Source organism: Coloeus monedula, assembly GCF_965178545.1.
Source record: "Coloeus monedula genome assembly, chromosome: 2".
In the NCBI taxonomy this organism is placed as follows: Eukaryota; Metazoa; Chordata; class Aves; order Passeriformes; family Corvidae; genus Coloeus; species Coloeus monedula.
The window spans coordinates 31081140-31106793 of NC_138782.1; the positions used below are offsets into that span (position 1 = coordinate 31081140).

Here is a 25654-nt window from a genome sequence, read left to right on the forward strand (position 1 = left end):
CATCTGTTAGGAACACTGATGATTTCTGAGAATTTGGGCATGTAAAACTGAAAATGGACCAAGGAACCATCTGAGTATCTGAGAGTGGCTTCTTCCTCTCTTGCCATCCAGGAAAGTCTCTGCTGCAGCAATCCGTCTGTAAAGGATGGCACAGGACTGTGCCAGTGCGTGACTCCAAACCCAAATGTGTGCAGCCTCCCTGTGGGAAGCAGTGGGGTGGCATTCCCATTTGGCTGAGGTCCCCATCCCCTGCAGACCTGTGGACACAGGTCTCCGTGGGCTTGGTGATTCCAAGCTGGCTACAACATTATAAGCCACTATGGAGCAGGGAGTGGTTGGATTTCAGCTTCTTGCTGCTTTGGACATCTTGTTGGTGACATCACGAAGCTGAAACGTTGCTCACGCTGCAGAGAGAGGCTGCCTGGAGTCTGATGACATTTAAGTACCAGCAATACTCACCAGATTCTCTGGGACATGAGGTGGAGACTGCTCTTATGCAGTGTTACCTTAAAGTCCTAGTCTAAACACCTCCCATAACCAACTCCTCGCTTGCTCAGGAATAAAAAATGGGGTTTTTGAAAGCAGCAGAGTGACCCAGAAACCTGAGTTACATACAGTCTTTATCAAAGGCACTCGAAGTTATTTTAAAGCAGTGCACGATATTACACCAACACCGAGTCCAGGAAAACCTACCAAGTATTTTTAATGCTGGGCTAGTTTTCGGAGGACTACAAGGATGCTCCCACCCAGGACGTTATTGACTCTTTCCACCATGCCCTGCACTTTTCTTTCCTCTGCATTTTTCCACTTGCCACTGTGTACAGAAATACAAGGGAAAAGCAGAGTTTTTCCACCTGAGGTCTCAGAGCAGGACCAGGAGGTGCTTGCTCTGAACAAGTGCCCACTTATCATCCCTCTGGCTAAGATGTGATCCTGGGCTTTGATCACTGGGGTCATGGTAGGAACTCTGGAGTTCCTCAGGAGCGGGGACCTGGGTGCAGGCTGGTCCTTGTGGGCGCATCCAGGCCTGGGGGCTGCGGAGCCCCGGAGGCGCAGAGGAGTCCTGCGCTCCGCTATTGTGCTGGCCTCTGTCAGATCATGCTGTGCTGGCGGTTTGCAAAGCTGCCTATTATCGGCACGTTAATAACCTTTCACAACGTTTAATTACTTGGAAAGGTAATCAGTCTTGCGGTAGTTCTTTAAAAAGCATGCCCATTTCACTTGCTCTTGGCAGAGAACTCTGCTTTTTTGTCTTTCATTCTCGCAATAAATGTGTTACAACCGATCCTGCTCCCAAAGGCAGTACCTATCTGTAAAACAAAGAAGATTGCTCCCTGGCTTTCTGGGTACCAGCCCTGCAGCGGGTGCCATGCCACAGATCTCTCCTACCAACACTATCCTGCACTGATTCAGGGACACTCCCTGAGTTTGTGTTTTTAAAATGGATTCTCATTTTAAGGTGCCTGGTTTGACGCTCACAACCAGTCACTCAGGGCCAAACTCTCCACTTCGCTGCCAGAGCTGGCCCCGGTGTTGGCTGCCCATAAAATGACAGCCAAGAAGCCCGATGTAAGTGGCCAGGTCCCCTCTGCTCAGTCACTGCTGCCCTTCGGCCGCCAGCAGCAGCGCCGGCACAGGCTGCGACAAGCTGCGATGCCCGAGGCTGGGGCTGGGTGGAGGAAGCAGGAAGACCCAGCAGCTGCAGGAAAAGGACAGGCAGAGATCACCCAGGTGGGTGCAAGGGCTGCCAGGGTGTCTCCAAGGACAGCTAACCACGACATTGTGAGGGTCAGAGGTCCAAGACCACCACCAGCCACATCTCTGCTGCATCCAGCACCCCAGAGAAGTGGTAGGTTGCTCTCCTTCCATGCAAGGATGCCACCACTTATGACAAGAGGCAACTTAAACACATTGCCTTTGGGCTTGTGACCCTGTGCTGGAAACTGCAGCAACCATGGAGGTTTGGTCCTCTCCTGGAGCCCACTGGCTGATGGCTGCATCCTCCTGAGGCAGCTTGGGACCACTGCAGAGGCACCCTCAGGTTCCCATGGCTGCCCCTTGCCAGGAGCCAGCTGGACAGTGGATCTGCCTCAGCACAGACACCCCGTGGGACTTCTGTGGAGGGCACACACGCATGCACACACCTGCATGCACATGTGCCCACCTGTGAGCCCATGGGGAACTGGTGAGTGAGAGCCTGCTCTGTCCATGCTAGGGGCTGGTCCTGGGGAGGAAGCACAGCACACCAGGCTCAGGCTCCCACCAGCCATGGCCACTGCCTGCAGCAGCGGAAAGTATTACACTTGATTGATTAAACGTGTCCTTTTCCACTGATGAACTCTGTCCTGTGAGCCAACATTTTCCACTTCAGACATGGGGGTACCCACTTTTGGGGAGAAAAGCAGTAAATGGTATCAGAAAGAAATATTATTCATGAAGGCAGCAAAAGCCTCTGGAATTTTCTTCCTTTCTCCTTAAGGACAAGCTTGTCAAAGGACTGAACAAAAAGCTCAGGGGAGTTTTTTAAAAGGACTCTCAGTCTGCAAGTACCTCTATGTGGAGGCATTGGTGGAAGCCTGGTCCCAGCCTTGCAGCCCATCCATGCTGGTGTTTTTCTAATATTCTTGGAAGTCTTCACAGGTTTATTTTTTTTTTCCCTTTTAAAAAGCACAGCTTTTAACAGCCCTGGGGCAGAAGGCTCTTGCTTGCTAAATCACAAGGTTTGCCACACTGAAATGTAGGGACGTGCCCGCAAACGGGAACTGGCTGTCTTAGCTTTTGTTCTTGACAGTTTGCCAGAATCCTTAAAACAACAGGAGGAGGTTCAGCCACCTAAACATCCCTGCACTCGCTGGCTCAGGGAGCCTGTAAACACGGGCATTAGCATATCAGACCCATGGGTGTGTTTGCCAGCAGCACGGACAGTCCCACTGCTGGTGGCTGGGTGGCTCTGGGACAAGAAGGAGCAGGAACGCCTGGCAGTGCCAGTGGTGTCTCCTGGCATGACGGTGGGATCCCGTGTCCTAGCAGTGCTTGGTGATTGCAGGCAGGAGAAAAGTGTCAGGAAACACCACCCAGTGCTGTAATGTTAGATTTTAGAGCCACGTAAGAGATGATCTGGTGGAGATGCTGCTCCACCAGAGACAAGAATTGGATTTGTATCCATGTAATGAATGGTCACATTTTTCCCCTCCCAGCTTGTTTGAAGATCAGTGATGAGAAGGGGCAGCAATGGACTGAAACTTGTAGATCAGAAGAGATAATTAGCAAAATGCTACCCTTAAAGAACCAAAAAGCAGCCTCTAGTGCAGCCAGTGGTGGTAAATGTTCCTCAGCAAAGACCTAGCCCATGCCATTCCAGAGCTGTATATTCTTACCTAACTTGGACAGCACACCTCAGTCTTCAGCTGCAGAGATACAGAGACTTCTATTTCAGTCAGAGACTTGGAGAGAGACCAGGTGCACACCTCAGACCTTGCCTACAGTCATTCCTTGGCCACCTCACTGTTATGCTAATGTTTATTTAGACGGGTGGGGGTGGAGATGACCTAGTAAGGGGTTGAGAAGCTCTCCTAAGGTGCATTCCTCAGCTGGGCTCTCAGCAGCCGCCTTGCTGGCATTTTTGAACCTGGGAGGTCTGGGGCATCTGCATCCAGGCTCAACCCCAAGGTGAGCTCAAGATCCTCCAACTCCCTTCTGCTGGCTCCAGTTTCCTTCTTGTCTGTCCCAACCAGGTCACTTCAGAGGGATTTAGGATTTCAACAAACTGCACTGTTCGCCTCAAATTCTGCAGGGCACAAACTCTACAGCAAGAGTCCTCCAGTCTTCACCTGCAGCTTTCAGCACCAGCATTCCCTCAGGCTCTCCTCCCTAAGTCCCTGCACACCTTCGAATCACTGAGGAACTCAGGAGCTCCAACCTTTCTTTGCCTGAAGTTTGCACCCCTCCAAGGTCTCTCTTGGTAAAGTAGATGGGATGCAGCTCAACTCACACAGCACCTAGGCTTTTCCTCTGCTCTCCCTGACCATCTGCTCCTGAATTTTCATCACCCCCTGGCTCACCCGACTGGGAGGCAGCACCCTCACTCCTGGCTCTGCCTCGACCCCATCACTTGGATGAAAGCCAATGAGCCCATGCAGGTGAGTGCCCACCTCTGGGCCATCCCCTTGAGTTTGCAGATCCCACGAGGTGGGTGAACCAAACCTTCTTCCCTCACGACGTCACGGCATGAGGTTATAAAGTTCAGCTTGTCAGTAAGTAAGCCAGTCCCACCCACGACTTCTTTCCACATAATTATGGTTCACGGATATACCAGGAAAAAAAGAGAGCCCCTGCCGGAGATGCTGACGTCTTTTTCCTTTCAGGTTCAATGGCTGCTTTATTGCGGTCGGGTTTTCTTTCTCCCCGCCACCCGGTCTTTCTCTGACTGGAACTGTTCCCCTCCAAAAACATGGTGACTTTTGCTGAAAAGCAATTCTGCCACTTCTGTAGCGAGGCAGCGCTCACGAATGGCACAGTGGTAGTTACGGGATGTGTGGTTTACCTCAAGACGTCACATCTCCTCCCCCTGGAGACATCAGAAGGCTTATTGCTCAAATTCAGCTTCGATTCTATAAAGGAAAAAGGCCCTGTGACTTTCACTAGTACTTTTAATGTTCTAAGAAACCTTCACATTCCCTTCCCCAGGCTGCTTCAAAGGGCAAATAGCTGAGGCACAGATGCTGCCTTTTGGTAAACTTACGCATTCGAAGTGCGGTCTAAAATCCCATGAGTCAAACTGCAGTATTTCCCACCCAGGGAAAGGAACGATTGATTTTGTTTGGGGATTTTTCCCAGGTGAAGGCTGGTCAGAAAGAAGGACTTTGAGTACCGGATTTGCACTTTATGTTCTTAAATACTTTTGGAGAGCAACAGGAGTGAAATAGCTGGTGTGCTTTTCAGTGCCTCTTTCTGTGCTCAGCTGGAAGATGTCCCTGGGGACACATTGCTGAAGACACCCATGGTCTGTGCAGGAAAAGAAGGCACCCTGCTCTGCCACGGCAAACACCAGCCTAGAAAAGCTGGGCATGACAGGAAAGCTGTGAACCGAGGCAGGCAGGCTCAGACACAGGTGGCACAAGGCTGCGTTAGTGCAGAGAGAGCTGAGAAAGGAAACCAGCAACCAGCCTAAAGAAGAATGATGCAGAAGGTAAACAGCTGCCATCACCTGTGCAAACACAGCCTCTCTCATCCCCCTCAGAGGCAGTGGGGAATGGGGCAGTGTTGTGCAGCCAGCCTGCCGGAGCTGCAGGGAACAGTGCTGATGATGACACGGAGATGCATTGCAAGTCAGGGAGCCCAAGCTGCTGCTGCCCACCCTGGATTTGGTCCTCTCCGTGGTTGTCCTGGCAAGGACAGCTCCTCTTTTCTCACAAGTCATCCCAAGGCTTTGACAACTTCTCCCCTCTGCAGACCCTTGTTGAGCTGAACTAGTAAAAGCACAATGCTGTGACTCCTCTGGGTGTGAGATTTTGCCTGTACAGCAGCTGATGTGCTTTCCATGAGCTGTTTCAGCCTTGTGTGAGCCACAGAGAGTGGGGTCTGCAGGCACCACTCCCGAGTGCTGCCCACCTGAAGCCGTGACGATGTGGGGAAGGGCAAAGGTTGCAAAGGGAAACTATGTTGTGGCCTTTTGCTCATCTCGGCTTTGAGAGTACAGCTGTGGTGTCTGACCAAAACCACGACTGAGTTCCCCTTTGCTGAAATAATTTCTGATTTCCCATGTGGTGCTCAAGGATGGGGTCCCCAGGGGAGGCACAGGTTTCCCTTATCTTTATACAGAGACCCTATGCTGTGCCTGATGAATGCAGGGTTTACCCATGGGTGCCTTTCTCCCGTGTGCCTCACCATGTTGGGGCCTGCCCAGGAAACGCAGCTGGTTTCCTGCTGGCAGCTGGGCAGCACTTCCTTCACCGAAGAGCTCGGCTTGTTCCCCTGCCTGTCACTCCAGCACCAGCCTTTTGGGCTTCTCTGGGAAGGTTCTCACCCATGGATAAAAGTACTTGTCTAGGGGATGAGCTGTGCCCCTCAAGTGTGGAGGGTAAGTGACCCAGCCTAAGTCCGGCAGCAGGAACTGGACACCAATCTCCTCACCAGCTGGGATGTGGGATACACACCAGGGAGAGGAAAATGGTTACAACACAACCAGGTGGAAGATGCAACGTGCATGTGTGCATTACAAGGACATTATCTCCTAAGAAGTATGAATAGGGAAGGAGTTCCTTCAACAAAGCTGTCCCAGTGAGGAAAGGCCAGGGACAGGCACCTTTATACCCAGCACCCTGTCTCTGCTGGGGCTGGCAGGTTCCTGGCATGAACTAATTAACTCTTCAATTGCTGAGGAAGCTCAGAGGACCTTAATTTGACAGTCACCATAAAAGCATTTTGTCTGTCAACAGACTCTTTCATCCAAGGATCTCAAAGTGCTTTACAAGTATTAATTAAGCTCACCAAAGTAAGTATGAATAATTATTGTCATTGAACAGCGTGGAGAACTGAGGCCAGACTTGCCTAAGAGCAACTGTCAGGACCCAGCGACAGGCATGGAAGGAGGAATTCTCAGCTGCAGTTGCCAGACTGCAAACCCTCCTGCAGAGAACAGCCTCAGACTGCACACTGGCTGAGCCTGCTGGACTCTGCTCAAGGATGTCCTCCCCTAGAAGATTACATTTGAAGAACAGGGGAAAAAAATGTCATTTTTGTTTTGGAATATAATGCAATCTATGCCACAGCAAAAAATTTAGGCAAATTTAGGCAAAAATGACGTGAAAGTATAAACTCCTCCTATCAGTGTGTAAGCTTTCTGAAAAAAAGCTTTTTCAGAAAAGGAATGCTGTTTCTTTTATCCTGTTTCCTGTGGCAGTACCTTCTGCTGTTTCATGTGAGATTAGTAGTTTCTGAAAGTAATGCATAATAAATCAGGTGTTGAGGAATTAGGGACAGTACTTAAACACTATTTACAAACCTCAAACCTTCATTTATAAAAACATGCTTATTATTTCCCCTTCTTGTTATGAATCTTAGTGCTTGGAACACTTTCATTTTCCTATGCCTCCAACCACCCGGTGTCAAGGAGTCTCAGATCAGGGTTGCTTTGGTTGCAAGTTCAGGTATATTTTTAAGGTGATAAAGACTCACTGTCATCATCTAGTCTGAACCCTTGCACAGCCCAACCCCGAGGAATTTAGTTGTTTACCTTGTAGACAGCCCAACTACTTACATCACATGATTTGGTTAATTTTCATGGATGTATGTGTAGCTGCTGAGTGTCTCTCATGTTTCCCCACCTTCCAAACCCTGCTCCATGTTGCACGAAGAGGCTCCAACACTGGGCAGTTTCCTTACCTACAGGAATGTTGTGGGAATGAATACACAAATATTGTGAGATTTGAAGATATCAGAGCAACGGGGAGGGGAGTCATAAATATACCTCACGCAGATAATAGCAGCTATAAATTCTATTGCCTTGATCTGGCTTGGCACTGGTGCCCTGCAGAACTCCTTGCTATGCTCGCTCCTCTCTCCATGGCAGCTTCACTGTTTATTACTGATATAATTACAGCACTATGACGTCTTCTGGACTGTCCTGGATAAAAACAGCCTTTTCACTTTGAAATAAGCACTTTACACAGCAGTGGCAGTTAAACTGAAGAATATCTGTACGAGGTGTGTGATGGTGGTAAACTGATGACTTGTCTTATGCCAGCACAACTTTCCTGTGCAATTGTCTTTTGGACAGCTAATTGGCCTCTTGAGTTCAAACTGAGCCACCACAGCTGGGGCTCTGTGCCATGAACACTGCCCAGAGCGAAGAAACCGAGTAGGTGACTCTTGTCACAGAGGATCCTCCTCATGGCTGTGCTGGCAGTGATGGGCACTTCTCCCCCTGTGGAGCAAAGCCAGGGGTGGTCTCCCAGAAGGGGAGCCGATGTGGGTGTGCTGCGTGTGGGGAGGAAACGTCCTTTGTGTGGTGGTGGCACAGTGCAGCCTCTGCTCCAGGCCCGTGGTCGGAGGAGCCCTTTCTCTTCCTGCGCACTCCGAGGGCCCTCTGCCCTGCGGCTCTGCCAGCCCAGGTCCCTGCCCCAGGCGCCCTGTGCCGATGGTGGTGGGCCCACACGGCTTGGGGGAGCCTTCCATTGCTGCTGAACCCCCGGGCAGCTTCAGAGGAAATGAATGGGACAGGCAGGACGGTGGCACAGTTATCGACCGCTTCGTCAGGAAGGAAGAGCCTCTTCTTTAGTTCTAGAAACCTCCTCACCCAAGCCATTGCAAACTGAGCTCGATTGAGTGTTTCAGATCAGTGTTGCCTGTTTCCAATTACATCTGAGCACATTTCTGCAGAGAAGAGCCAAGGTCTTGATTTATAGGCTTTTGGGCAAGAGAATGCAGTGTTTTTCATTATCTTTATCTCTAAATCTGCTCTTGTTACTTGTTGCTTACAACAAATTTACAGAGTCTAATGCAAAGGTCTTTTGTTAAGGTTTCCTACACTCAAATGCTAAAATCCTTCATTAAAGCCCAGGCTAATTGCTTCTGCAGATAGACAGGCCCATCCATTTTACCTTCCTCAGTGTGCCCTTGGGAAGGGAACACACATTCTGGGATACAGAGGTGGGAGAGCTGAGACACACCTGGGGCTGAGCCTGTGCAGCTCACCTGCGCTGCCCTCCCACCCAGCCCTGGCCACGGCCAGAGCCTGAGCACCTCACAGGCGCTGTGGACAGCGGGAGAGGCAGCCAGCCTGCTCCTGCACCACTCGCTCTGCACCAGACATTCCTCTGGCTGGATTTTCTGCTGCATTGGCTTCCCACATATTTATCCTGACATCACATGGGCTGGGGCCCTTCCTGCCTCTGCCCAGCAGGAGTTTGCTGTGTAAAAAAAAAAGTCACTTTTAGAAAACGATGTCTTCTGTGGAAGGAAAAGGCTCAAATGCAGCAAGAAAGAGTTTTATGAGCTTTGCTTCAATACTTGTTGTGCAACATCCTTATGGGATTTCATTATTTATGATTTTATCTAACTACTGCCTATGCCTAATAGCTCAGAGGTGCTGTTGATTAATTTTTTCCAGGTCTTTGATGTACCAGCAATAACTTGTCCATGTTGTCCTGTGTCAGTAAAGTGGAAATTGCCATGCCACAGTCAAGGTATCATGAGGTGGCCAAAGCTGGAATAACTGCCTGTGTCCACTGTAGGACCAACGTTTAAGGTTTCCCCGCGCCACGCTCTCCTGCTGGCACTGCTTGAAGGAGCTGTAATGAGTCAGCTCACTAAAACAGGAAAAAAAAGAATCCAACCAAAAAATGCTGCTATTTTTTTTTCTTCTTTAATTTCTATTTTTTTTTCTGGGTTAGTGAGTTGAACTAACTCCATGTGACCAGGTATGCACTAGAGCCGGCAGGACGATGAAGGGAGCAATCAGGCAGCAAGGAGCGGCAAGAGGAGGAAGAGGAGGGAGAAGGGCAAGTGGGGGCAGGCTGTAAGATCATCTCTTGATACCACACCCTACGTATGGACACTGTCAGTCTAATTCCTACAGTACTGGTTCCATCCTTGATGTTGTAATCTGTTTCTGTGAATCTTTTCAATTAGGTAGTGATTTATTGGTTAGTGGGGTGGGTTTGGACATCCTCCAGCAACAGACACGAAATCCCTTACCATGCTGAGCTCTGTCCTATTGCCTGTGATGCAAAGGCATAAAACTTTTCTCCAGGAAATGATTCTTTTTCAAAATGATTATAAGATTATATGACTAGACTGTTGTGTGATGTAAACCTGTCTGTTCCCAAAAGCTTTGGTGTAGTTACACCACTTACAAAAGGATTTGCTTCAAAATTTTTAGCTGTCCCAGCACATTAGTTGCTGGTTAACTGGAGGTCTTCCTGAAAAGAGTGCATTTATCAGCATAAATGGACTTGTTTCTTCCCTTACGTAGAGGTTTTCAGTCTGCCCAACTTAGAGTGTTTGCCAGTTCAAAATTTATTATTTCTTGTCATCACTTCTCTTACAGTCATCACCTCTCTGGTGTTAGTCCAATTCTGTGGATTTGTCAATCACCACCACAAAGAAACCCAGAGCCAAAATAAACCTGGCACCGCTTTATTTCTGTATTACAAACGTACTGGCACAAACCTTGTCCACAGAATCTCCTATTTCAGCAAAGTGCTTGAAATCCCATTGACTTCAATTAGTAAGTTAAGCAAGTGCTTAAAAGCTGTATTTGAACTGGGGCCTGAAGACCATACCTTGGCCAACTGGATCTGTTGTCTTTTTTTTTTTTAAGTTACGCTTTTAGAGGAATTTCCACATTTCAGTTCAGTCAAAACAAAACAAAAATTTGGATGAGATTAAGGAGAGCTGAAAGTTGATACTACGTTGTCTTCTGGCATCATTGATTTACAAACTGTTTGTAGTCAGTTAAGCATTAGGGATTCAAGGAGAGTGAATGAAAAAATGAGATGTTATGGGCTCAAAGCTTGGGGGGGGGTGGGGGGAGGGAAGAGGTCTTGCTCAGCAAAATGACACAAGGAAGGGATTTACTGATGTATCAGAAAAACGTGGGCCACTATGAATAGGCTTTACTTCATGGTAGCTGAGGGTGTCTGGCAGTTCTATACTACACACTACTCCTGTTCTCCCTGCACACAATTACACGGGCATATCAGTGTAATGCATGGTTATTACAAAATAACCACAACCTACTAGGAAGAACATTTCATGCTTCTCAGTTGGACAAGGCTCATCTGGTCTTAATTTTTTTTTAAGGAACATCTTCTATTTTAAGATTTTCCCCTGTTTAGCCAATGGAATCTATGTTAATTTGACCTCTATTAAATCAAATTTTTTCCATTATTCTCTCTGGTGATCAAAGAGCTCTGGGACAGCTTCCTGAGAGGCCAGAATACCTAGCTGCTGGAGCACGCCAGCTGAGCAGCACCATCCAAGTTCTTCCCCATCTCCTTGCTGTTGGGAAAGAGGCTTCCAGTCCAGCCACTCACCCTCAGCCCCAGACCCATGTGCTTCCCTCACCCAAACCTCTCTCCCAGATATGCTTGTGCTTCCCACTGGGAGGTTTTGTAGGAGGTAGAGCTATTGGGCACTGCCCCTTTTCCTACTGGGTTTGGGCACCTTGCTTGGAGCTGAAGGGGAATCCCCAGGAGCTCTACTGGCATGGTGGTTCCTCTCCACCACATCAGAGCTGTGGTGGCAGCTTCTTTGCTTCCTTGTTTTTGACAAGACTGGCAGGGAATGGTGCCTCCCACAGGGCCCATTCCTGCAGGTGACCAGGAGATGGGTGCTGAGCACACCTGGAATCAGCTGGAGCCTCCCAAGAGGCAGGTGAAGAAGTGTCCTGGCCCTGGGTGGTGCCAGCCAAGGTGGGTGATACTTGCATGGTTGACAGTGAGCTCCAGGGGAAACCCTGCCTATTCCCAACCAGAGTCTAGAGACTTCCAGCTCTTAGCAGTAGTCTGAAGGACTGAAACCTTGCACCTGGTGACTCAGGGCATGGCCATGCTGGTGATGGAGCGGGGTGAAGAGCCTCAAGTCTCTCGGGGAGGGCACTACCTTCAGCCTTGTGCCATTCCTATGTTGCCCTCCCAGGCCTGTCCTGGCAATGGGCTGTGGGATGGGATGTGCCAGCTTGGGCACAGGCCAGGTGGCTGCAGAGACAGAGCAAGGGCAGCAGGAGCCTCTGCACTGCTCTTCCTGGCACATCTGCTCCCAGGAAATGCCAGTGGGATGTGGCAGGAGAGGCTCAGGCTGAGGACAGAGCCATTTCCCACTCTCACAGTGACACTGGACATGGCTTCCCCCTGCCCCAGAATGGGTGGGAGCAATGCTGCTGGTTGCAGCATGGCTGGGCCTGGCTCCTGTCCTGCCACAGAGCACCCTGGACAAATCACATCCTTGCTTTCTGCCTCAGTCCCTTGTTTGTAAAATGGACACAAATACTTCACAAGGGTGTTGTGAAACCTAATTAATTAATTAATACCTGTACTGCACTTTGATGTCCTCACATGAAAAGTCCTATATAACTACAAAGCATTTTTTATGTTATAAAGCAAGAACTTCTTGCTGCCTTGCCTTGGCAAAGAGGCTGATTAGATGTTATCAGTTCTGCTGCTCACATGCACAGAAACTGCTGCAATGGGGTTTGGATTCTGGTTTGTTTTTAAAGAGTCACATAGGATGATGGGAAGAGTTAATTTGGCAGTCTGCTCCCTGTGACTTCAGGGAGTGGCCAGAACTGGCTTTATATTTTCTGTCAACAAAATCAGCTAAATAGCCCCAGAAGAAAAAAAAAAAAAAGCCACACAAAAAACCAAACCCTCACATATCTGTGCATACAGGTGTGTCCTGATGACACCTGCAGTAACTGGAGCAAAAGGCTTTCTAGCCCAAGCCTGAGGAAAAAGCTGTACCACAGGAGCACCTAATCCTCCATTTAAACAACTGCATACTGCTCACATTTCATAGAAGGCAAATGGCTCCTAAGCAAGAGTCTGTTTGGGCCAAATCTCATTGCCCGTTTCTGTCTGTTCTGCTGTTAAGACTGTCCCTTTTGCAGTTTTACTACTTAAGTGAGGAAGACCCAACCTGTACAGTTGGGACTGAGGAGCTCTGATTCTGCCCTCATCATGAAATGTGTGGTACTGTGATGCCAGAAGGCACCATTGCAGAGCCTGTGCTTTAATCTGCACTCAACTGATAACGAATGTTAAGAAGCTGCACTCTATGGTCCTTCCTTCAGAGAGCTCAGTTATGTCAGTGTGCTGTGGAGGGATGAAAGTGCAGCTTTTAATGTTAAAATTCCCAACAGACCTGTCCTGCACTGTATATAAAATGCACTAATAAGTTAATGACAAAATACAAACGCCTTGACTCCTGCAATTTAGAAAACAGGAGCCAAAGGAGTCTTAATAATCCTGTTTTTCTTTCCCAATTAACACTGTAAACTTTCTGCATTTCCTTGACCTTGAAGAGCATTCCTGCACAATTCCACGTACTCGCCTCCACCTTCAGCCCTTCCAGCACAAACACAATACCCAGCAGTGCTGTTCCAGGCCCACAGCGGCACAGTGCCAACAAGCCTCTGCTCCCTCCCTCTCTGGCTGCCAGCACCCACTTTCTCTCCCTTCCCTGAAACCTAAAACTGGCTGTACACCTGGACAGTGTCATTTACTACGATGCACAGGTAAATACACACATGAAGCACACTGCAAAGGGCTTGGGCTCCTTGTGTGCTGTCATTTCCAAAGGTTGCCTCAAAGCTTGGGGATGCTCAGAGCTGCCAGCAAGCAATAAGCAATTGCTCACAGGCAGTTGTTTCTTATTTTTTTTTTTTTAATTTTAATGACAACTTTTCCCTGTGCTCATGGGGAGTGCTTTCGGAAGACAGCAGGATTCTGTGCGTGCCACTGCATCTGGCAGCACTGTGCCTGAGCTGGGTGCTCCCAGCCTGTCCAGCCCAGTGGAGTGAGAGGGGAGGAAGACAAAGTCCAGCTCAGGTGCGAACAGCTGGGGGCAGGAATATGCACAATGGGAGGAAACTGGGTACATCAACCAAATAAACAACACTTAGAGAAATGAAAAAAACCAGCCATCTCCCAAAGCAGCTTGGACAAAATCCTTTCCTTCCCCCAGGAACAGAGCATGCAGAGGCTGAAGTGTTTTCACACTGAAAGCATGGCATCGTTTGTGAGCTTTTTCCACAGTCTACAAATAAACAAAACCCAGGGAGTGTTTTGCATTCAATAGTTAATCACAGTTGGCTGAGTGTTTTTATTTTTCTTCACTGTAAAGGCATTCTTGGTCCGCCTCCCAAACAGCTTGTTTTGTCTGAGAGATTTAATCTTGAGTGGCAGGACAAGGTGCAAAGACAAACCTCAAAACAATTCTTATTTTTCTATAGCAAGATGCCAGTATGTAAAAGCTAACTACCCTGCAAACAGGCCTCTCAGGTTGGCATGCACAGGGCTTCTTGCCACAATTGCCAGTCGGCCTGGATACCCTGGCCCACAAAGCAGCTAATTTCACTCAGTTTTAACTCTTTCCTGTTTGTGAACTGCTCTTTAAGTGGTCTGAACAACCAGAATTCAACGCAGGTTGGACCAGTTTCTAGCCCTAGCTCCTCCCTGAAGAAGCATCTTGTTTGTATACAGGGAGCATGGCTCCGGAGGCCCAGCCTACTTTCAAATCCAAACACGGTTTTTCTTCAAAGCAACATCAAGGTACCTTCCATAAAAATGAAGGGATGATGCAATACATATATAGTGCATCAACAAGTACTCGAGCTGCTCTGCTCAGAATTAGCTTAGGCAGTTACTTAAGAGCACTGTATTGTACAAACATCAGCCACATTTTTGCAGCCATGCCTACTAACACAAGTAAATGAGTGAAAAATACTGCATTTATTTAAATTTTATGGCTTCGCACTTTTAAGATCTAAAAGTGGTTAGAAACAATAAACTTATGAAATCTCACCACTTATGCTCTTCATTTTGTTTTCAAGTGCTATTGCCTCTGAACAATCTTTAAAGGAGATAGTAATCAGTTTGTGCTTAGATCTGTATCATATTAAAAAATGGGATTAATAATTAATTAATTAATTAAAACCATGTCCAAGTTACCTGAAAGGTTTGTCTTCAGGTCATTTAGTCCCACATTTTGCTTGACGCAGGACTATCTCCAGTTGCTGGATAGGACCACCATGGCTTTGCCTGCTCCTGGCTCACCAATCTCCAGGGAGATGCCCCAGCCTCTGGGGGGCACTGCTTCCACTGCGGGACTGCATGTTCTTGTGGAAACACTCTCTGCTGCGGGCTTGGTCTCCCAGAAATTTGTGCATTTCATGGTGCCACTTCTCGAGGCAGAATTTTTGGTAACTTTTCCCCATAAACACAATCCAACAGAGCTGACAGGAAGCAGTCAGGAAACTCCCTGCAAATTCATTTCAACAGCTTCTTGCAACTTCCCTACTCTGGTGCATGTAACGCTAGACACAGGGAGATACTTCTGATGTTTCTTTAAGGTATATGCTTTAAAATCAGTACAAGGTCTTAGCAAAGATGGGGGTCTATACGAAGCCATGCTGGTAACCTCCATCACCCTCTAAGTGTTTCCCCTGCATTAACTTCCCTGCTTCTTGAGACTGCTCCAAAGTACCTCAGGAGCAGAGAACATGAATAACACTTCACACAGTATAGCTAATGTGGGGACCCTTTTGCCACGGTGTATCACAGTGCTGAATACATGGTTCATTTCTGCAAAGAGCTATGACCCATGATCCACTTCTAAAGCACCACAATAAAAATAATGCCCAGTTCAACAAAATGGCCATGACAACTGCAGAACAAACACTCCTGCCATCCACAAGCATGATAAACCAAGCTATTAGATTATTTTTGAATCTCTCTTATAAAGTACTCCAGCAATGGGTAATGCCAGAGAGGGAATCAGATTTGCCCGAGCAATGTTCTGACAGATACCACCTCCTCTTCAAACCAGGCACCTCTGAGTGTTCCTCACAGCCTTGCTTTGAAAAGCCTTCTCCTCACGAGCAGGCATGTACCCAGCTTCGTATGAGCAATCCAGGTCATTGCTGAACACCTGTCCACAGGAGGAGAGGAAGGCAGGATCAAGTTGTGGGGGTTTTTCATGCAACCTGCCCATAATTAGCCCCAAGCAGCAGCTGAATCACTCCCAGGACTCCTGGGTGCTATTAGGACCAGACACGCCACGGCCCAGTGTATAATTATATACCAGCCACCACTGTGCGGAAACGGCTCCATTTACTATCTGACCCCATTAGACAGAAGCTGTCATTTCTTCTTGGCTACCAGGGCTGTGGGTGCTCTGAGGAAGACGAGCCAAATTCTCACAGTCCAAACTCATTCACCCAAACTCACCTCCTTCTTGCTGAAACCAGCAGATGCCATCCTCTTTCCTGGTGCACCTGAGAGCTGCCCAAGAGCTCCCCTACAGTCAAGAGGCAAATGGGTGTGATGAGACACAGCAACTACTGGATACAAGGGACAGGGAGGTGAGTGCAGAAAGTCTAGGAAACACAGCATGCCAATACTGTCTATTTCATCAGAGAGCAGGCTCAGTTGGCCAAAACACACAAGAAACCACCCCTAGCTGGCAGGGCTGTACTTGAGTTGCAGCTGGATTTTACGGCTGCCTTTTCCTATCAAGGCATAAAGAGGAAACGCCTGGCCTCGGCAGCATCAGCAGGGTGGCATTTCCCCCTGGCACAGCTCCTGTGTTGTTGGGCACAAAAATGAACCTAGTCTCATCTGATGAGCAACCAAAGCCCATTACCTCCTGCAGCCGGGATCTCACAAGCTACACACAGCACCTGAGCCAGCAGAGGCCCTTCTGCTGCTCCTCTGAGGAAACGCAAGAAACGGGTCTGGGTTTTTGGCACCCCAGGTTGCCAGCCTGTCACACCGAGTTCAAGTGAGGTTTGCTGGGAGGGGTGTGCAACGCTTGGCTGCTGCTGACACTGCAGTTCAGAGAAGAAACACACGACTCCAACCTCCAGTTGCTACTCTTGCACCAGTGCTACATCCCCTTCGAAAGACACAAATAACCTCGACAGCTCTGGGTTTTAAACTAGTCCTGAAAAAATTTTGCTGAAAGGGACAGTGGAATAAGGGAAACAGGATGTCAAATTAGGATCAGCTTGAACCATTTCAAATAAACAACGAGGAAATAAAATGTACCCTGATTGCTGGCAGGCTTGAAGGCTTACAGAGTACTCGCCCCACCCAAATCAAGGGCTTGAAATGGAGCAGCAGTGGAACAGAAACCCCTGACAGTGTAAGATTTGCTGTTCCCTGGTACTGCTTTGCCATCCTCAGGGACAGAAAAAGCATCATTAGGGTTTAACTAGAGCTGGATGAAAACATGGAGTACCCCAAGGATCAATTTTCACTGCGGGCAGCTGCAGCACGAGGCATTAATTCTTCAACCTTTCTGATGACAGGAGAAACACGGGGAGCTGTAGACACAAATAACTTTAGACTCGTAGTGTGTATTTTGCAATGAAATGCTTGCTTTACTTCCTGTTGTTTAAAACTGCATTTATTCCTTAGCACTGCAAGAAAAACCTCCTGTATTTTGTACTGGGGGCACATTTAAAGGCTCATATATTGTAGACTCAGCAAGTGGCAGGGCAGCTGCCATACCTTGCTTCCTTTCTGATTTCTTGATGATTTAAGGCCTATTTTCAGCAGCCAATATTGGTTTTCCCCCTTGCCTTTTTGCTTGCTAACTACCACTTTAACAAAATGGTGTTTGTGCAGTGCCTTGGAACCAAGACCTGAGCTTTTTAACATCAGACAGGGAACAGAATAAGAAAAGCAGGACTAAAATCAACAATATGCCATGGCCTTTCAAGGCATATGCTCAGAAATACATGGCAGAACTCTTGAGTTGTTGCAAAATAATACTTAGACTGCCAGATTTTTATTTCCTACATAGCTAAAATTACTTGCATGTTTCTGATATTTGTGTTTACCTTTCTTAAGAACAAAGTCTGAAATTATTCTCTGAATCTACAGAAATCAGTAAATTAAAATATTACAAAAACCCTGCACTGTTTGTAGACATTTTTCAGACTTTTACTGTCTTTCCCTGTAGGGGAAAACCCTATTGATGAAAAGTATAAACAAGATAAAATGGTGTCTGATCAGTGCTTTATTTAGGCTTCCTGCAGGAAGGGACAATTCACCTTGCCCCTGCTAATTTGCTAACATGGAAATTAAATGAAGATTTGGTAAAAAAAAAATGTACCCAGTGCCATCAGCATGATTATCCTCTCTGCTCTGGTAACAGCCTTTCCTCAGAATTCTTCTGTTGTGGAGAACACAACACTTGGCTTAGTAAATAAAAAACAGCTTCTACTTACTTTTACAGCACATAGTTCTACACTTAATGTAGGCTCACAAGACGTTGGCATACACCTTGTTGCCTTGTTAAAAAAAAGAACTCAAGTTTGCTAAAAACAGCAGTAACTAGTAAGGATGAAGCAAAATTGCCCCAGAAGAGGACAGATACCTGAAAATAAAAACTGAAAAGGAGATGACTTAAGGGATTTTCAGTAACATTTAAGAAGTAAGAGTACCTTTAGGTTTAATGAGCATTACAATACATCAATTACAGAGACATAAGCAATTTAAGGGAAGAATGTTCACTGGCAGTTCAGTTTGGTCACAGACTTCATTTGCTTCACAGGGCAAGGAACAGCACCCCATAATTAAGAATCATGGTCATAAGTTGTGTCCAAAGCTTGCTACCTCCTTGCAGCACATCTTTCTCACAAAGCTAGAAAGGTAAGAAACTCCCTTCTCTACTGACAAAGGACTCGTCCCTTCATCTCCATGTACCACAGCTGCACAGACACAGTGCTAGAAATGTATTTCACACCTGCACTGGTGACCCTCACGTGCTGCTACAGGTTTCTGTTGCCTGCTGCTTCTCTGGTTAAGAGTACTGACACAGAAGGATGTCTAAGCTGCAGTCCCTACTCATCACTTAAACAGGTTTCTGAGCTCTGCTAAACCCCCAGCCTTGGTATTAGGGGGCACTGCTCAATGGAGAGTACTCAAGATTTAATCCTCTCTTTCCTGGGTAAGAAAGCTCTGTGTAAAACCACCTGAAGTGAGACTTAAAGCACTGTACTTTATGGCTAAATCTCATCCACTGACTGAGTCACCAAAGATGCTCATTGCTGTAGGCTCTGGACAGGATTAGAGAAAGGGAATATACACAGAAACATCCCTAGGGAGGGTTTAACAATGCACAGATCTGTGCTAGCTCCAGCAATGTTCTATTCTCAAAAACTGACTCAAGTCTACTCTCTGTATGAATGGGAGTGCAGATTCAGCAAATGAAAAGTGCCAATCAACAAAGCAGTGGCCAGGACAATGGAAAGATCAATGAAGGCCAAACCATGTATGGTATAGTTAACTTTTATTTATTCTTCCAGCTGTTTGTCTGGTCTTTCCAGCAAGTTGACAAAAGTCTGACTTTGAATCCTAAGACTTGGTATTACTTCTAGCACAGTGGAATGTGTATGCAGACAAATGAAGGCTTGACTCTAAGTTTGTGATTTAAGGACCTTTGGAAAACTGTGCATTAGGAGGGCTTAGTAACTCAAGACTTACCACATTCTTTCAGTCAAAACTAGGACAGAGCAGAGTTTAGGCTTTTCGATACCTTTGCATCATTGCTCTTTTTCTCCTGTGTTCTGTGGTTCTCATAAGCAAAGGAAAATAGCCTAGGTCTGACTGCTCCCTTCAACTGCACATATCACATAATAGGGAAGGAAGCACTGAGAGTTTCAGGGCCGTTAAACTGGCCACAATGGAAATTATAAAACAGGAGATAACAGAAATAACTACAACTCATTATCCCAGCCTTCATGGCTAACTTAAATGCCTTCAATGGATACTTGGTGTGATATAAAATTATTCAAACTAATCCTCTCTTCTGGTATAGTATTTAAATGGAAATTCTTCTGGAGAGAAGCTTTCATTCATTCCAGTGTCTCTCCTCTCAATACCCCACTTGGAGAGCTAACACCCAATACTTCTGAGAACTATTAGAAAGGGATCCATAAAATACCATGTAGGTCAAAGAGTGCAGGATGGCCTTGAAATAAAGAAAATGTTCATTAAGTGTAACAAAACCACCTTTTCTTCTAATCTAAAAATTGATAGACTTACATTAAACACAAACAGTACAGTTTTTCATCTTTTCTACCTTTTTTTTCCAAAATACTACCAATTGTAGCATGACATTAAAATTAGACTGAAACTATTGATTTGTTTCTATGTATGTTAGTGAAAAGTTGGTGAAACTATTGAATTCAGCACAATTAATTGCTGGTTTAGGCTTTTTGTACCCTCAAAATATTCTCTTCCATGGCTCTAAAACTCTTCAATAATAAAGCGGTTCATTGTCCAAAACAACTAGGACTGAGGTGAAGGATGCGTTTTTGGTTGAAAACAAAACTAAATTCTGAAGGGTGGACCTCTTTTCAAATTACTGTGCAATTGCTAGCCTTTGAATGACAATAACTTCTGAAAAGATAAAAAAAATACTGGTGCCACTTGGGCAATCAGGTATATAAAGCACACACTGTGTTCATGGGGCAATCACTACAACACTGAATCAAAGGCAAAGTTATAAAATGTAAGATTCCAGGAATGTACTGATGCAACTTAAGGGCTTGGTTTATACCTTTTGAAGATGGCTAGAGATTGTTTCTATCAGATTTTGAACACTATGAGAACAAATGTTTTCCATTAGCCACCTGCCTTCTCCCACCCCATTCACAAAGTTGGTTTACTCTTGAGTATGTGTCTCTGGCTTTGACCTAAAGAAATGTAGATGTGAGATCATCCAGTATACTAAACAATATTTTGTTCTTAAGTCACCTGAGGTTGTTCAGTTATGACTTTGCTATTCACATAGAACCATTACCTTCCACATCTGCTCTAAGCATGCAAAAGCCTCATGCAATGTCTCCACAGAGGGAATTCAGGCTCAGACCTTTGAAACTGTTGACAGTCCTCAGATAATGCACTGAGAGTCACAAAGGGGTGGGTCACAGGACAGAATATATCTCCTCTGCAGACTTAAAATAAAACTTCTGATTTTGTTTGCAGCTTAATTTTCAGCCAAAAACTTCAGTATTAAATTAAAATTTCCCCACAAACTAGCTAAAAATACCTGTAGTTTTTAGAGGTGAATTATTTGTATAATTCTTAATTGTTAAGCTTCACTACTCAAAACCCATCTGTATTTCCTAGGTGAATATAAATCCTGAAAAGCACTATTTTTCATGTGAAATAACAAGTTATAGAAAGGGTAGGAGAATACTGCCAATCAAGTAGTTTGATGAGATTTCCTTGCATGTGGTGCAATAGTGAATAATTTAAAATTAAATGTTTTCCAGTTCCACTGTATCATCTGCGTACTATTCATTTAGTTCCTTGTATTTAGCAGAAGTAGGGCACATTTTCCAGATACCATTTATAAGCAACATACTCTGTTAATCTTATTCCTTACTGGAAAGTACCTTAGTCTGTTCACAAATTAATTGGGGAAGTGACATCGTGACCATTAGTCCCAACTGGTGCGCCTGACACAAGCAGGAAAGAAAGGATGAATAGCTGGGATTTTGTGTTTGGCATTTCAGAATTAGGGGAGGTAATGTTTCCAGTTATATACACCTAAAAATAATTTCTGAGAAGATATGTTGAACTTAAGCATTAAGCTAAATACCTACAGCCCCTATGTTATTTCATCAGTTATTTTCCAAGACATCATTCATTCCTTTGTTGAAAGTTTGCTTCTTAGCAGTATTTATCTTATTTGGAAAAATTACAGGTCTATGAAAGAGCTTTATTTTGTTATACTGATTTATATAACTAGTTACTCGCATGTTGGTACTAAAGAAGCAGAACTTTTTTGTAATGGCACGGGGTGCTCATTAGGAAAACACCAAAATTGTACAACTGGAAATAAAAACAAAGCATAAAAGCCTAACATTTCACGTAAGATGAGCTTTCAACAGAAGTATCAGAAAAACCACCAAACCTCAAACACCTTGCCATATTAACTTCAGACCAACTGGAAAGGCACTGAGAGTTGAAGTGTGCAACTCATATCCATACCTGTGAGAGTAACAAGCACAGTGAGACGCAAACCTCCAAGGCAGAATATGGCACTGCACAGTCCATGAGGCATTCCCGGTACATATGGCAGTTTTATGTTTTCTTAGGATAAGCTGAAAATGTTAACTAAATATACACACTACATCATACTTCCATGGGGGAAAAAAAATACAATTTACACCACCTGAAGACAAGGAAACAAGGCATAACATACACAAAATTGTTGGCACAAGAAAAGTGTTATCATATCAATACATGCCCTTTTAAATTTAATCTAACAGATATATAGAGGAATGGTGGTGGCAGAGACAAAGGGGCAGGGCTAATATCAAATATTCAGTTCTAAGCATGCTAGTGAGGTCTTTGTTTCAAAAACTGAAGCTACTAAAACCACTTCAGAGGCAAAAAAGCACCTATCAAGATAGTCCAATCCATTTCCAGGCATTCTTCTTCTGGGCTGACATGTGCAGACTGAAGGATCTGTCCAGTATAGTTTCCATGCCCGAAGCTGCCTAAAGCTTCCCATTAGCAAATGCTGCCTCCTGGAACTGAGGGACAAATGTCTTGAAATACGTCCTAGTGAAAAGAACAGAAAATATATGATTAGGAAGGAGTAATCTTAAAAGCATGAATTGAAGCACTTGATGTTTCCCACGTTTCCTACTTCCCTTGTGTGGAAAAGGCTTCACACATGGTATGAAAGGCCCAAAGACAGACAAGGCAATGGAGCAGGAAAACAGTGAAGTCAGAATACATGCAGGAGATAAGCTCTTGATCTGTCTCCTAACAGAAACCTTGACACTGTCACTGCTGATGGCAGCAGTTTACATAAGATAATACTAGCAACATTGGATGAACTGTAATTCCTTTTAGTAAACTTCAAAATTTATAGGATAATGTCCTTTTCTGAAGTGTGCTTTGTATATTTTGGATCTTAGTCTATCTTCTTTACAAAGGATCAAGTGACTCATATAGTTAATCCTATATATCCAAAACTGAGTTAGAACTGTACCTTTGAGTTTTTTGTCCTGAGACACTTAACCATGTAATAAATGTATTTTACATGTCCCAGGGATGCCCTTTGTTTGCCAGTTATTGTAGAAGTTGCTTCATCATTTTGCCTCTGGTTTCTGCCTACTGCGTTTTGCACTGAACTTTCACTTTCCCTTTTTTTTTTAAATTTTGTTTTCTATTTGTATCACTGGTCTCTATAAATTTCTCTCCTGTTCTGCTCACCAAGAAATCTAAAGTGAGAATAGCTGCAATGTCATTTATTAGATTCCTGATCTCTCTGCTGCTTTACCTCCTGAATGAAACACACACCGAGCAGCTTCACAATCATAATGTGTTTCATAACTGCAGTAGAAGCTTTGGCAATCACCGAACAACAATCATACTTCCTCGCACCTAAAAACGTTGCAAGACCACAAAGAGAATGCTCCTCTCTCTTTGTGAGGTTGTGCCTGGCAAATTAATTAACAGATAGCTGCAGTCAGCTTTTGTGCACAAGCTGTAAACACACACGAGATGCTGTCCAAAGGTTAAAAGAGCAATGGAAAGTAAAAGCATTTCTGGACTGAGGAGCTGATCCCAGAAATGGAAACCAGAAAGAGGACAACCAGCACACACACACATTTTATAGCATACACAGATTGTGCTGTGTATTTACAGAACACACTCTGGTTCATTGAAGCAAAGTTCAGAAAACAACCTTCATCATCATGCCCGCAAAAGTGATTGTTCATGCTGGCACACACTCATACATAAACCAGCTGAGAAGGTCTGCCTGTCCCCGATCTCAACAGCTGAATGCCATTTCTGTATCTGTGTTTTTTCTACCATACCTTTGAAATTGCAGCTTTTGTAAGTCCTGGTCAATTCTATGTATTTTGCTAGCTCAAGAAGTATCACCTGCATGCTGCCAATGTCAGGGTATCTTTTACTTTTTCTTGCTTTATCTGTCCTTACATTTAATCATGCTTCTCTGCTTATTTTAAATAGCTTCTCCCTTCCCCTTTGACAGCTTCTCTGCAGACTCTCTTCCATTCACATGATCTTAACTGACTTGATAAATGTTACTTAAAACTTCCCCTTCTAAAACTGGAAAAATTCTTAATTATTAAATGGGATACAATCAGAATTATTTTCCTACATTTTATTTCTTTTCCTTTATAGCATGTCTGTACTTTGTATTAAACCCACACTTACTGCTTTATATGCAGCAATTATATATGCCTTTTCTGTTAGGTAAATTCCAGAACGAATGCTTCTGATACCACAAACACCCTCCCACACCAACTTTATCTACACTTGCATCCTTTCTTTTCACTGATTCCTGCAGTAGAGCTTGTACCCTTTGCTGCAAAACTAAGTCCAACACCCCCCTACATTCTGATCAGACGTACTGTTTCAAAGAGGATGTTATTTCATTGGTAGCTCATATAAACCTCTTGGCGATGTTGCATACACTACAAAAATTCCTTTGGTACTTCATCATTTTAAGTGTCTATTTGTTTTCTTTTTATACCTCAAAGTACATGCTTCAAGTTGCCCTTATCGTTTTGGTCTTCTCCAGACTGAAGCAAATGCAGTGCCACAAGTGTACTCAGGTTATGTTCCTCCATTTCTGTCCCTCTCCCACACACCTTAGATATTTCAGACGAAACAAAACCGGAGATAATTACGGTTCATCACACATACACAAAAAAAAAATATAAACTAACACTGCTCCCTTACCCCCCCCAAACCAAAACAAAATAGGCCCTGCTAAGAGATCCACAAGTTCAATATACTTGATCGGACTGTATCAGCTACAGCACACTTAGTAGATTGAGGAGGAAGGAGGGGGAAGTAGGAGAAGGTAAATGAAACTCCTTAATGAACACTGGAAAATTTTTTCTAAATTTTTTCTTTTCATCCAAAGTTTGGGACAAAACCATGTGTTAAAACACCCGGTTTTCCTGTGAAATGGAAATTACAAGATTTTTTCTCCTCTGCAGAGATTACCAGTAAGGAGGAAAAGAAGCACCAATCACCTTCTGAGTAAGTTCCATCTATCAACCATCTGGCATTGAAGTCAAAGTGTACATGTTTCTGCCCAAATAGGACCTTGACACAAACTATTATGTCACAACAGACGACATGAAATAACTTTAAGAGAGATATAAACTTTTTTTGAAGGACAATACTCTGCTATAGACTGCATGGTAAAGGACTCTTTCACATGGAATGCTATTCCTTATAGAAAGACTTTAAATCAAGAGACAACACTCATACTCCAGCATCTTGTACATTCAGGCACAGAGAAACATTGAATATAAACACGAACTTTGGAAAAAGATGCATTCCTCATACCCTGTTCACATTAACACATTCACATGAATTTATACCCTCAATAACTATGATGTGTGCTATACCACAGGAATTCATATAAAAATACCTGAAATTTTTTTTCAGAAACTTTGTCACACAATATTCTCAAGCTATCTCCAAACTATTTTGAAATTATTACTTTTATATACACTAGATATGTATTTCAGCTCTGAAGAACTATTATTAAAAAACCCAACAACAGTAATTTGGGTACCTGCTGAATTACACTGAAGATGAAGAAAGCTAACTTGACCTGTGGTCTCTGAAGGCTGTGTCAAATGGCAGAAATCAGCTTTTGACCAATGCCTTTTCTCATTTCTGGGAAAGATGGGAGATCCTTCTTTCTCCTGCTTTCATCTACCATGTTCTTGGTAGGTCTGTATCACACTGACCTCACACCAAGCTCAGAAGACCTGCATAAATTCTCCTTTAAGTACAGGGAAACTAATTTGTACAAAGTCCACAGATACTCTTTACGTGAGTGTTGAGTACAATGAACACTCACGTAAAGTAAAACACACATTGAGTGTTGCATCCTTCTCATAATGGTTTAG

General features: G+C 44.8%; 1 protein-coding gene across 2 annotated transcripts in view; it reads right to left on the reverse strand.

Annotated features, from left to right (window-relative positions):
- Positions 1-10135: 10135 nt before the first annotated feature.
- BABAM2 (BRISC and BRCA1 A complex member 2) overlaps positions 10136-25654 on the reverse strand; it is a gene marked incomplete at its 5' end in the record, with an annotated part of 171954 nt that continues 156435 nt past the window's right edge. For both annotated transcript variants that reach the window (XM_082303120.1, XM_082303121.1), the window contains one exon: positions 10136-22304. In XM_082303120.1, coding sequence (XP_082159246.1) covers positions 22241-22304 — 64 coding nt within the window. In that variant the 3' untranslated portion in view covers positions 10136-22240. The remainder of the gene's footprint in view (positions 22305-25654) is intronic.